The 13,500-nt window shown below is 45.9% G+C and overlaps 1 protein-coding gene across 1 annotated transcript; it reads left to right on the top strand.

Moving 5' to 3' along the window:
* Positions 1-5,060: 5,060 nt before the first annotated feature.
* On the top strand, positions 5,061-12,311 carry LOC118382223 (dipeptidyl peptidase 1). Its single transcript, XM_052503637.1, is given in 14 exon segments — positions 5,061-5,412; positions 5,687-5,832; positions 6,833-6,993; positions 7,909-7,970; positions 8,033-8,156; positions 8,187-8,279; positions 8,401-8,462; positions 8,729-8,945; positions 9,039-9,268; positions 9,271-9,295; positions 10,137-10,255; positions 10,718-10,849; positions 10,937-11,169; positions 11,431-12,311. Coding segments are annotated over 14 exon segments (2,031 nt in total). The 5' UTR covers positions 5,061-5,252; the 3' UTR covers positions 11,698-12,311.
* Positions 12,312-13,500: the final 1,189 nt, after the last annotated feature.

The raw sequence follows: 13,500 nt of genomic DNA, 5'->3' as shown, positions 1-13,500 counted from the left end.
TTGATAAACTCCCAACTCTACTGGGTGAAATTCCACAGTGTGCCATCACAGCAGCAAGATTTGTGACCTGTTGCCATGAGAAAAGGGCAACCAGTGAGAACACACACCATTGTAAATACAACCCATATTTATGCTTATTTATTTTATCTTGTGTCCTTTAACCATTTGTACATTATTAAAACACTGTATATATATAGTATGACATTTGTAATGTCTTTATTGTTTTGAAACTTCTGTATGAATATGTTTACTGTTAATTTTTATTGTTTATTTCACTTTATATATTCACTTTATATATTATCTACCTCACTTGCTTTGGCAATGTTAACACATGTTTCCCATGCCAGTAAAGCCCTTGAATTGAATAGATAGATAGATAGATAGATAGATAGATAGATAGATAGATAGATAGATAGATAGATAGATAGATAGATAGATAGATAGATAGATAGATAGATAGACAGAGAGACAGAGAGAGACAGATAGACAGATAGATAGATAGATAGATAGATAGATAGATAGATAGATAGATAGATAGATAGATAGATAGATAGATAGAGAGGGAGGGGCGGGGTTTATACGAACAGACCTGATAGGCAGATACAGTGGGGTCTGAGATGATTGACACCCTTGATAAAGATGGGCAATAATGACTGTATAAAATAAATAATTTAAATACTGAGCTATATTCTATGTTAAATTATATTATTTTATACTAATACAATTGCTCAGAGAAAGAGATTTACTTTTAGAAAGTGATACTTATTTCTAAAAAAGGCAGGGGTCAAAAGTATTGACACCCCTAAAGATTCTAATAAATAAAGGAGTCAAAGGTTGAGTATTTGGTCCCATATTCCTAGCACACAATGACTACTTCAAGCTTGTGACTCTACAAACTTGTTGGATGAATTTATAGTTCCTTTGGTTCAGATTATTTTGTGCCCAAAATAAATGAATGGGAAATAATGACTTTGGAGTCACTTTATTGTACATAAACTTTGACCCTCTGTAAGTTCTCACTCATCATTATTAATGATTCATTCAGGATTTTCCGTAGTCATGGTAACATCCACATTAATGTAGAAGTGTTTAGAAACATTCTATTCTTATTTATAATAAAAGGGACTCCAAAATGAGACAATCCATTATTTACCATTCATTTGTATTGGGCATATTACGCCCAAAATAAACTGCAAATGCATCCACCAAGTTGTAGAGTCACAAGCTTGATGTCGTCATTGCGTGCTGGGAAATACTGCTGGGACTACTTTACTTTACTGACTTTATTGTCCCTGTGGGGGACATTTTGTTTTGGGATCACATTTAAAATGGTATTCAAGAAAAAGTACAATGCTGTAGACATTAAATTCACAAAATGTAAAAATACTAAAGTATTTTATAAGAATCTTTAGGGAGGTCAATTTTTATGCCTACTTTTTCTGAGAAAAAAAACAATACTTTCTCTGAGCAATTGTATTAATATAAAATATTATAATTTCCTTTTTTTTGCATACAATATATCTCAATAACACTTTATTAACCCTAGCGCCAACCCTAACCTTAATCCTTATACTAACCAATACTCTGGACAAGATGGCGCTGGAGAACAAGGCTAACGTTTTACGTTTTACGTCCTAACCAATTGTGTTTTTTTGTTTGTTTGTTTGTGTTGTTTGTAACTTAGTTTTTTACTTATTTTGTCCATAATGTTGCTGCTACCGTCTCTTAGGATCGAAAATAACTTCTGGGCATCAGAACTGTAATTACTCACCACGGACTGGCAGAATCCTTTTTTTCTTTAGCGAGCCCGAAGTGAATGATATACTGCTTTCATTTGCATGAAGAGTGTGAAGACCCTCCCACTCTGTCTGCCGTATTCTCTCTTTGTTCTTGTTTCCTTATTAGGATGCCGTTGGGCGGAGTTTGGAGGGTCGTCAGCTACATGGGAAACACCTGGGCCAGGTGTCTCCCAGGATAAATAGACCTCTTCCACATTCATGGAAGAGACGCTCTCCATGCAGACACCTTTTGTAGATTGTGTTGTGGTTCTTGGTGGCCTTTTTGTTTGTTTGCTTTGGCACCTTTCATCACCCTGCATTATCACATTCATGCAAAACACTCACTTACACTACTGATTACTGATTACACACACCATTGTATATTATACTTAGTTGCTTTAGTTAATAAATACATATTTTGCTACTCCTTATCTCCGCGTTGTCTCCCTTTGTTACGGGCTTTGAGCCGGTTTGTGACAAGAGGAGGTGAAAAAGGGGCCACAGCGCGCTGCCTTCTGAGAATTCGTAGGCGATCGAATAAACCCCCACTTCCTTCCATTCTGCTAGCAAACGTGCAATCTTTGGAAAATAAAATCGATGACATACGTGGAAGATTAAACTACCAACTGGACATTCAAGACTAATATCTTATGCTTCACGGAGTCGTGGCTGAACGACGACATTATCAACATACAGCTGGCTGGTTATACGCTGTACCGGCTGGATAGAACAGTGGCGTCTGGTAAGACAAGGGGCGGTGGACTATGTATTATTGTAAATAACAGCTGGTGCACGATATCTCAGGACGTCTCAAGGTTTTGCTTGAGTATCTCATACCACCACAGACTGATGCTGGCACTAAGACAGTATTGAATTATCTGTATTCCGCCATAAGCAAACAGGAAAACGCTCACCCAGAGGCGGCGCAACTAGTAGCCGGGGACTTTAATGCAGGGAAACATAAATCCGTCTTACAAAATTTATATCAGCATGTTAAATGTGCAACCAGAGGGGGAAAAAACTCTGGACCACCTTTACTCCACACACAGAGAGACGCATACAAAGCTCTCCCTCGCCCTCCATTTCACAAATCTGACCATAATTCTATCTTCCTGATTCCTGCTCACAAACAAAAATGTAATCAGGAAGCACCAGTGACTCGGTCAATAAAAAAGTGGTCAGATGAAGCAGATGCTAAGATACAGCACTGTTTTGCTAGCAGGGACTGGAATATGTTCCGGGATTCCTGCCCAGTGACACGAGCCTACCAGACGAGCTAAACTACTTCTATGCTCGCTTCGAGGCAAATAGCTATGAAACTTGCATGAGAGCACCTGCTGTTCCGGAAGACTGTGTGATCACGCTCTCCGCAGCCGATGTGAGTAAGACCTTTAAACAGGTCAACATTCACAAGGCCGCAGGGCCAGACCGATTACTAGGACGTGTACTGTGACCAACTGGCAAGTGTCTTCACTGAGATTTTCAACCTCTCCTTGTCCGAGTCTGTAATACCAACATGTTTTAAGCAGACCAACATAGTCCCTGTGCGCAAGAATTCTAAGGTAACCTGCCTTAATGACTACCGAACAGTAGCGCACACGTCGGTAGCCATGAAATGCTTTGAAAGGCTGGTCATGGCTCACATCAACATCATCCCAGAAACCCTAGACCCACTCCAATTAATGGTAGGGTAACAACACATCCGCCACGCTGATCATCAACACAGTTGCCCCTCAGGGGTGCGTGCTCAGTCCCCTCCTGAAACAAATGTGTGTTGATTTGGCACTCAAGCATCAATACATTACCCATCCCCCAACACTGTCAGCCAAGAGTCAAGACTAAACCAATTCACCTTGGTGGTGTGCAGACTGGTTTTATATTATTCTTAACCATTTCAAAACAAACCAGGAAAAAAATGCAACAATAAGCCTGTGAAACTATGAATATATACACAGTTTATGAATGATTTGTGGTTTATTTGGTACCATTTCATAGTGTGACTGATTTTGCTAAATGCATTAGTACTGTACAAAGTTAAAGGTGAGCCATTTGATAGACTCCCCCTTCCTCGGGCTTCCAGTGGGGAGACCTGAGGTCAAACTACCCCCTGCCCCCCTCCCCATCTCATACTTCTGAGTGGGAGACCTTCCCAGGCAGTGGCCTGCCTAGCTCACAAACTAGAATCAGGGCACCCACAAGGTTAATTGACCCAGATATCATTGACGTGATGTGCAAATGAGCGATAGAAAACCGATCGAGCAAATGTCTCCATTCCCTAATTTTTTTGTGTGGGCGCCCCGTGCCGCCTCCTGGGTGCCTGCCCATGTCGCCAATATCTAAATCTGACACTGCTCAAAGGGTTCTACAGCTGCACCATCGAGAGCAACCTGACTGGTTGCATCACTGCCTTGTATGGCAACTGCTCGGCCTCAGACCTCAAGGCACTACAGAGGGTAGAGAGCGTACAGCCCAGTACATCGCTGGGGCCAAGCTAACTGCCATCCAGGACCTCTACACCAGGTATTGTCAGAGGAAGACCCAAAAAATAGTCAAGACTCCAGCCACCCTAGTCAGACTGATCTCTCTGCTACCGCACGGCAAGCGGTACCAGAGCGCCAAGTCTAGGTACAAGAGGCTTTTAAACAGCTTCTACCCCCAAGCCATAAGACTCCTGAATATTTAATAAAATGGCTACCCAGACTATTTGCAATCCCCCCCTTTTACACCACTGCTACTCTGTTGTTATCATGTATGCATAGCCACTTTAATAATTCTACCTACATGTACATATTACCTCAACTAACCGGTGTCCCTGCACATTGACTCTGTATCAGTACCCCCCTGTATATAGTCTCACTATTGTTATTTTACTGCTGCTCTTTAATTACTTGTTACTTTTATTTCTTATACTTACTCATATTCTTTATTTAACTGCATTGTTGGTTAGGGGCTCGTAAGTAAGCATTTCACTGAAAGGTCTACACCTGTTGTATGTGACAGATGAAATTTATTTTGAACCCTAAACTTAACCCTAGCCTTAATCCTTAGAAACTCAGCAAAACAATAAAAGTCCTCTCACTGTCAACTGCGTTCATTTTCAGCAAACTTAATATGTGCACATATTTGTATGAACATAACCAGATTCAACAACTGAGACATAAACTGTTCACCCTCGGATCCAACAATTCCCAGACAGCTTCTCCAGGCGCACCGTTATATCAATTCCATTAAGCACCGTCAGCAAGACTCAGCGAGAAAATCACTGCAGCAAGACGCAGCGTCTCACGTGAGCAGCTGGTGGGTCATATGACCGAGGGGAAAGGTCTTTCTGATTGTACAGAAGCACAGAGGACATTACACAAACCCGTCTCCCAGGTGCATCGAAGTACGGAGAAATATAGTCTACATTTTTCTAGTTGTGCTTATACGTAACGTAGACTCAAATATCTGTAAACAGGAGCGTGGTGTGACGCGATGAAGGTGAGCGGTGTGTTGTTGTGTGTGTTCCTGCTCTGGGTGGAGGGCTCCCAGGCTGATACCCCGGCCAACTGCACATATGAAGACCTGTTGGGCTCCTGGGTGTTCCAAGTATCGAAGGGGGGACAAGACAAAGGCATCAACTGCTCCATGATGGGTAAGAGCTGGAAATACGGAACGACCTCACGCTTTAAGCAATCAAGGAGGCTATGTAACAAACTTTTAATTGGTTCAAGTGTTAACTTGACCCGGTAGTCTATTGCCTTAGTTTGTAGGCTATTGATTTAGCTTTTGTATCGAGCATTGTGTCATTATTACAACGTTCACCTCTGCCCAATGTTACAATGTCTACCCCGTCTTACTTTGCAATACAGAAGAAGCCCAAAGTTTAATTGAGAAGTAATTACCAAAATGTCTCTGTTTTTAAAAAGACACCATTGATAAGTCGATAACGGTGCGCCTGGAGAAGCTGTCTGTGGCGGTGGACGACCTGGGGAACACGGGATTCTTCACCCTCATCTACAATCAGGGCTTTGAGGTTGTCCTCAACGACTACAAGTGGTTTGGCTTCTTCAAGGCAGGTTTAAGCTCTCACTTGTTTCATTCAGGGTTCCACTTTAGTCTGTAACAGTAGCATACTACGATCTCTGTCAAGAGGTCTGGAACCCTTTTGGTGGATCAGGAATTCCATTTAATCTCCAGCCTGTAGGCTACAGAAAATACCACATCCTTGTTCCACCATATTCTATCTGCTACAGGATTGTTGATGGGACGTTGACATGCTGCACAGATGTTTCTATAGCAGCTCCCTGGAGAGGTGTGCTGTGACAGTGGGCACTGATTATCAAAGGGCTGCATCAGCTCTCACCTAAAGCCCATAAACCACTGGTTGAGAGGAACTGTCATTGCTGTGATGGAAGTCCTCCTACCGTGTAGCCTTGTACATTACATTTCAGACACATGGCTGGTCACCTTTCCTGTTATTGCAGGGTTGGTGGTTCAATCACTAATCTGACTTTTACATCTCAGTTGTAACATTGATATATTCAGGCTTGTGTTTCAAAGATACTTTCAGTGTTGTGTTGATACTTTTTCATTCGGGGTTGTATTTCGTTTGGCTTTGTCACGTGACTTCCTTGTGACTATCAGGGGAAATGTTCAGTGTTGTCCCTCCTACATGGTTTAGCTGACGGCTGCACGTCCCTTGTACTTCCTTATTGAAACTGTCTGGACTTGTTTCAGCACAGTGACACACCACATGCTTCACTGGAAAAGCCCAGTGTTAGTTACTCATGGCTGCTGTTCATAACGCCACACTGTCTGCTCACTCTCTCATATTGAAAGTGTTTTTCCCCACCTTTATTTAACCAGGGGAGTCTATATACAATGTGTGCAAAAGGCATGAGGAGGTTATCAGGGTAACTGCCACATCCACTTGCATAAAACATCACTGACTTGTAGCTCTTGTGTTTTTGAATCTTTAACTCGGGCCATAAAGATTCAATATGTGATCGTCCTCTTTCTACACAACACACAGGGACGCCTCGTACAGACTGATTTTCTCCTCTCTGTTCCAGTACTCTGAGCAGGGCTCTGAGGTGACCAGCTACTGTGACCAGACTCTGCCAGGCTGGGTCCATGATTCTCTGGGAAACAACTGGGCCTGCTTCACTGCCAAGAGGGTTGTCCCAACACCCCCTCGCTCCGTAGACACACACCGCTACCATCCCAATGACCTGTGAGTAGCCTCAGGGTTTAATAGCAGGCTTGACACTCTGTGCCCAGTAATAATGCTCTCCAATAATCACCTATGTTTTCCCATTAAAGTCCTATAATTGGCTAGAAGGCTATTTTCATCCATGGTCCCATTTTAGTGTGAGCATTGCTCATATTGAAAAACAAGCAGTCTGCTTAGTTTAGACTCTCTTACGTTGGCTGTCAGTCACTGCTCGTGTGTTGTGTGATTCATGTGTTCTGGTCTGGGCAGTGCTCTCTCCCTCTGGCTGTTCTAGTGCTCCTGCATTTGTTCATTCTGTTTCCTTCCTTCAGGCTGTGTAGGTCTGTTTACTCCTCTCCTGTGGGGTATATGTCAATCAAGTCATTCAAATGTATATTTATAAAGCCTGATTTTTACATCAGCCGATGTCACAAAGTGCTATACAGAAACCCAGCCTTAAACTCCAAACAGCAAGCAATGCAGAGGTAGAATCAGTTTTTACGTTGGTGTAGGTCTGTTTGCTCCTCCCCCAGGTTGGTGTAGGTCTGTTTGCTCCTCCCCCAGGTTGGTGTAGGTCTGTTTGCTCCTCCCCCAGGTTGGTGTAGGTCTGTTTGCTCCTCCCCCAGGTTGGTGTAGGTCTGTTTGCTCCTCCCCCAGGTTGGTGTAGGTCTGTTTGCTCCTCCCCCAGGTTGGTGTAGGTCTGTTTGCTCCTCCCCCAGGTTGGTGTAGGTCTGTTTGCTCCTCCCCCAGGTTGGTGTAGGTCTGTTTGCTCCTCCCCCAGGTTGGTGTAGGTCTGTTTGCTCCTCCCCCAGGTTGGTGTAGGTCTGTTTGCTCCTCCCCCAGGTTGGTGTAGGTCTGTTTGCTCCTCCCCCAGGTTGGTGTCGGTCTGTTTGCTCCTCCCCCAGGTTGGTGTCGGTCTGTTTGCTCCTCCCCCAGGTTGGTGTCGGTCTGTTTGCTCCTCCCCCAGGTTGGTGTCGGTCTGTTTGCTCCTCCCCCAGGTTGGTGTAGGTCTGTTTGCTCCTCCCCCAGGTTGGTGTAGGTCTGTTTGCTCCTCCCCCAGGTTGGTGTCGGTCTGTTTGCTCCTCCCCCAGGTTGGTGTCGGTCTGTTTGCTCCTCCCCCAGGTTGGTGTCGGTCTGTTTGCTCCTCCCCCAGGTTGGTGTCGGTCTGTTTGCTCCTCCCCCAGGTTGGTGTCGGTCTGTTTGCTCCTCCCCAGGTTGGTGTCGGTCTGTTTGCTCCTCCCCCAGGTTGGTGTCGGTCTGTTTGCTCCTCCCCCAGGTTGGTGTCGGTCTGTTTGCTCCTCCCCCAGGTTGGTGTCGGTCTGTTTGCTCCTCCCCAGGTTGGTGTCGGTCTGTTTGCTCCTCCCCAGGTTGGTGTCGGTCTGTTTGCTCCTCCCCCAGGTTGGTGTCGGTCTGTTTGCTCCTCCCCAGGTTGGTGTCGGTCTGTTTGCTCCTCCCCCAGGTTGGTGTCGGTCTGTTTGCTCCTCCCCCAGGTTGGTGTCGGTCTGTTTGCTCCTCCCCAGGTTGGTGTCGGTCTGTTTGCTCCTCCCCAGGTTGGTGTCTGTTTGCTCCCCCAGGTGTTTCTGCTCCTCCCCAGGTTGGTGTCGGTCTGTTTGCTCCTCCCCAGGTTGGTGTCGGTCTGTTTGCTCCTCCCCCAGGTTGGTGTCGGTCTGTTTGCTCCTCCCCCAGGTTGGTGTCGGTCTGTTTGCTCCTCCCCAGGTTGGTGTCTGGTCTCCCCCAGGTTTGCTCCTCCCCCCAGGTTGGTGTCGGTCTGTTTGCTCCTCCCCCAGGTTGGTGTCGGTCTGTTTGCTCCTCCCCCAGGTTGGTGTCGGTCTGTTTGCTCCTCCCCCAGGTTGGTGTCGGTCTGTTTGCTCCTCCCCCAGGTTGGTGTCGGTCTGTTTGCTCCTCCCCCAGGTTGGTGTCGGTCTGTTTGCTCCTCCCCCAGGTTGGTGTCGGTCTGTTTGCTCCTCCCCCAGGTTGGTGTAGGTCTGTTTGCTCCTCCCCCAGGTTGGTGTCGGTCTGTTTGCTCCTCCCCCAGGTTGGTGTCGGTCTGTTTGCTCCTCCCCCAGGTTGGTGTCGGTCTGTTTGCTCCTCCCCCAGGTTGGTGTCGGTCTGTTTGCTCCTCCCCCAGGTTGGTGTCGGTCTGTTTACTCCTCCTTCCCCTCCCCCAGGTTCCTCCAGAGGTCCTACAAACACAACCTGGACTTCATTGACTCCATCAACGTGGCCCAGAGCTCCTGGAAAGCCATGGCCTACAGCGAACATGAGACCTACACTCTGCAGCAGCTAATGCACAGAGCTGGGGAGCAGCTTCACACATCCCCAGGTACAGTCACTCACTTGTGACTCTATGTTTTGAAACAGGAATTCAATTATTATGAAACTCATTTTGGCAAACTTCACACAAGGCAGAAGCAGGATGAGTCTGTCAGCTGTGAGATTTGTTACTTCTGAAAGAAAAGGGGGACAATCAGGGACTTAACTTTAGTTTAAGTGGGGGGGCATTTATTATATTTTATCCTGTCAAACACTCCACACAGCCCACCTGACTGCTCGGCGGCGTCCGCATGGTCCTAATGCACACCTTCGCCTCACTTTGCATCACATTCCAACGATCAAACTGGGGGTGACAAAAGCAATTTCATAATGTGGGAGGGACAGGTCCACAGTGACAGTTGTGCCCCTGGAGAGAATAGTCATGGCAGATGAGTCCAAGGCTAGAGGGTTCTGTTTTAGGATAATGGGACATGGTCTCTGGCCCCAACTCGTCTAGACTGCTCTGGTATGACGGATAGTAAGAGGCACTCTGTACAAGGGCTTACAAATGCCTGAGGTTTCTTTCTCTCTCAACCCCCAGCTGAGTTGTATTTCTCTCCACTCGTTCACTCCCCCCTCATGGGTTTTAAAGGAATGGTTTGGTGTCAGAAATATGTTTAACTAAGTACAGTCATTACGGTGACACCAATCCATAGTGTGGGGGGGGGGACTAGTGATCACCTCAGGAGACCGTGGGGAAGAGATCACCTTGGTGGTGGTCAGTAGGTATGAAACAGGACTCTAAAACGGAGGTAGTACCTAAAGGTGTTCAATAGGAACACTCATTTTGGAGTCATTGCGAAACATGTCCATGGTGTACCCTTATTGTATGAGTCTATGCTCCTCCCCAGACGTGTTGGCCCCGCCCCTGTGACATCAACGCTAGCCAAGATGGCGGCCGGCCTCCCTGAGCGCTGGGACTGGAGAGATGTCAACGGAGTCAACTACCTCAGTCCTGTCCGCAACCAGGGTAACGCACGCTGGGTCAAATGCCTACACTTGTCTATCGTGACTCTTGGCAAAATGTCTCCTCTCACAACCCATGTGTTTAATGTTCAGCCTTTCTGCTGTGTCTGAGGCCTTGGAATGTCCTCTACAGGACATACTGTACCACTGCCTGTCCTAGTTAGAGAACTGCTAAATCAATGGTTCCTCCTGGATTATAGTGGCCAACGTTCCCGTCTCAACCCCACAGACAACATGCTCATGTGTAGTGATTGCGTCACCCTCCATGTGAAGCCTCTGGCCACATTTTCATCTCCAGCATAAATGGGCTTTTAGGATTAATTCCCACAGAACTCTAGTTGCAGGTTAAAAATGATCCACGGACTGCTTGACAGGGTGTCTGGTTCTTAGTGGTGGCTGATATTACAGTGAGGTTTTTGATTGGTTGTGACAGTGCAGTGTTTGATTGGTACTCTGTGGGCTCCAGCTTCGTGTGGTAGCTGCTATTCCTTTGCCTTAATGGGAATGTTGGAGGCTCGTGTCCGGCTCCAAACCAACAACACCGAGACTCCCATCTTCAGCCCACAGCAGGTCGTGTCCTGCTCCCAGTACTCCCAAGGTAATGAGCGAACACACTCTGCATAATGGTGTTTGTGTATTTCTCCCATATCTAAGCCCTCTTACTTCTCCCTCTCCTCCCTCTCAGGTTGTGACGGTGGTTTCCCCTACCTCATTGGGAAGTACGTCCAGGACTTTGGGATCGTGGAAGAGTCGTGTTATCCGTACGCTGGGACAGATTCCCCGTGTGACGTTCCCGATGGCTGTCTCCGCCACTACACTTCGGACTACAGCTACGTCGGAGGGTTCTACGGAGGCTGCAGCGAGTCTGCCATGATGCTGGAACTGGTCAAGAACGGACCCATGGGGGTGGCCTTTGAGGTATATATGCCATTTAGCAGACGCTTTTATCCAAAGCGACTTACAGTCATGTGTGCATACATTCTACGTATGGGTGGTCCCGGGAATCGAACCCACAACCCTGGCGTTACAAGCGCCATGCTCTACCAACTGAGCTACAGAAGGACACACACACACACACACGTTGGTTTGAGCATTGGCTAGCTCTATATGAATAATGGCCAGTATTAGTTTTTCTAAGTCAAAATGGCCAGGTGTCTTCCTCACACTGTTCTCGTCCAGGTGTATCCTGACTTCATGCACTACAAGGAGGGTATCTACCACCACACAGGCCTCCATGACCCCTACAACCCGTTTGAGCTGACCAACCACGCGGTGCTGCTGGTGGGCTACGGCCAATGTCACGTCACGGGTCAGAAGTTCTGGGTGGTGAAGAACAGCTGGGGGACAAAGTGGGGCGAGGAGGGCTTCTTCAGGGTCAGACGGGGGTCTGACGAGTGTGCCATTGAGAGCATCGCTGTGGCAGCCAAGCCCATCCCTAAACTGTAGAGGGTCTATGGGGGTAGGAGGGAAAGGGTTCATCTTTAGTTTTCCCAACTGGAACCTAGCCTGAAGTCTGCAATGGCATATAAGGGTAATATTTTGTAGTTGTGAAGTTTGAAATGGCTGGGACGTTGTCAGAAATAATCGGTAACTGTAAAAGTGTTCCCCAGGCTCACTGGACAGTCTGATCCTTGCCAGTCAGATGCATTTTTGTGAATGATGCCAAAAGGGAACCTGCTATAATTCCCTGTAACTGGGATTTGTAGTTTTATTAGTAGTTAGTCTGGTGATTGATAGGAGGGCAGAGAACCTCTGCTCTTTATCTGTAATCTCAGGGGAGACTGTCCTGTGATCTTAAATATATTCCTTGTTGCTAGTCATCTCTGTACTGTCCTCTCCTATCTCTGCTGATGCTGTAAATTGGAGTCTCCTGGGAATGTTGAAAGGGACTGGCTCATGCTGTTGGAAGGGATGCAGTATGATTCAATGTTGGTACCTTTTTTTCTCACTTCAGAAGTGATTGCCTTTCATTAGAAATGTCCGTTTTCCAATAAGATCACATCATGCATGTTCAGATTGTCTGCTTATTTGAAAGAAAATAAAGAATCTTTTTAGAAATATTTTCAGTGGTGCTGACTTTTACTTTTCTATACTGACTGCTTAAGATTGATCAATGTGTGTGCGCATAACTTCTAAACTCAGCAAAAAAAGAAATATCCTCTCACTGTCAACTGCATTTATTTTGAACAACTTAACATGTGCAAATATTTGTATGAACATAAGATTCAACAACCTGAGACATGAACTGAACAAGTTCCAGGACTTCAGATACTGTACATAGGATACCCTGCTAATGGTGTGTGTTCTCATAAAGATGGATGTTTCTGTGATAAAGGGGGACTATAACATTCTCTCCTCCAGAATACACTTACAGGTACACACATGCATTTCTTCACACTTTATTTTTATTTATTTTTTATTTCACCTTTATTTAACCAGGTAGGCTAGTTGAGAACGAGTTCTCATTTGCAACTGCGACCTGGCCAAGATAAAGCATAGCAGTGTGAGCAGACAACAGTTACACATGGAGTAAACAACAAGTCAATAACACAATAGGAAGAGAAAAAAAAGTGGAGTCTATATACATTGTGTGCAAAAGGCATGAGGAGGTAGGCGAATAATTACAATTTTGCAGATTAACACTGGAGTGAAATGATGAGATGGTCATGTACAGGTAGAGATATTGGTGTGCAAAAGAGCAGAAAAGTAAATAAATAAAAACAGTATGGGGATGAGGTAGGTGAAAATGGGTGGGCTATTTACCAATAGACTATGTACAGCTGCAGCGATCGGTTAGCTGCTCAGATGGCAGATGTTTGAAGTTGGTGAGGGAGATAAAAGTCTCCAACTTCAGCAATTTTTTAAAAAAAAATTTGCAATTCATTCCAGTCACAGGCAGCAGAGAACTGTAACGAAAGGCAGCCAAATGAGGTGTTGGCTTTAGGGATGATCAGTGAGATACACCTGCTGGAGCGCGTGCTATGGATGGGTGTTGCCATCGTGACCAGTGAACTAAGGCGGAGCTTTACCAAGCATGGACTTGAAGATGACCTGGAGCCAGTGGGTCTGGCGACGAATATGTAGCGAGGGCCAGCCGACTAGAGCGTACAGGTCGCAGTGGTGGGTGGTATAAGGTGCTTTAGTGACAAAACGGATGGCACAGTGATAAACTGCATCCAGTTTGCTGAGTAGAGTGTTGGAAGCAATTTTGTAGATGACATCGTCGAGGATCGGTAGGATAGTCAGTTT

This window comes from Oncorhynchus keta, chromosome 1, assembly GCF_023373465.1.
Source record: "Oncorhynchus keta strain PuntledgeMale-10-30-2019 chromosome 1, Oket_V2, whole genome shotgun sequence".
In the NCBI taxonomy this organism is placed as follows: domain Eukaryota; kingdom Metazoa; phylum Chordata; class Actinopteri; order Salmoniformes; family Salmonidae; genus Oncorhynchus; species Oncorhynchus keta.
The sequence above is the reverse complement of the archived record's forward strand: the minus strand, read 5'-3'. Positions and strand labels throughout refer to the sequence as shown.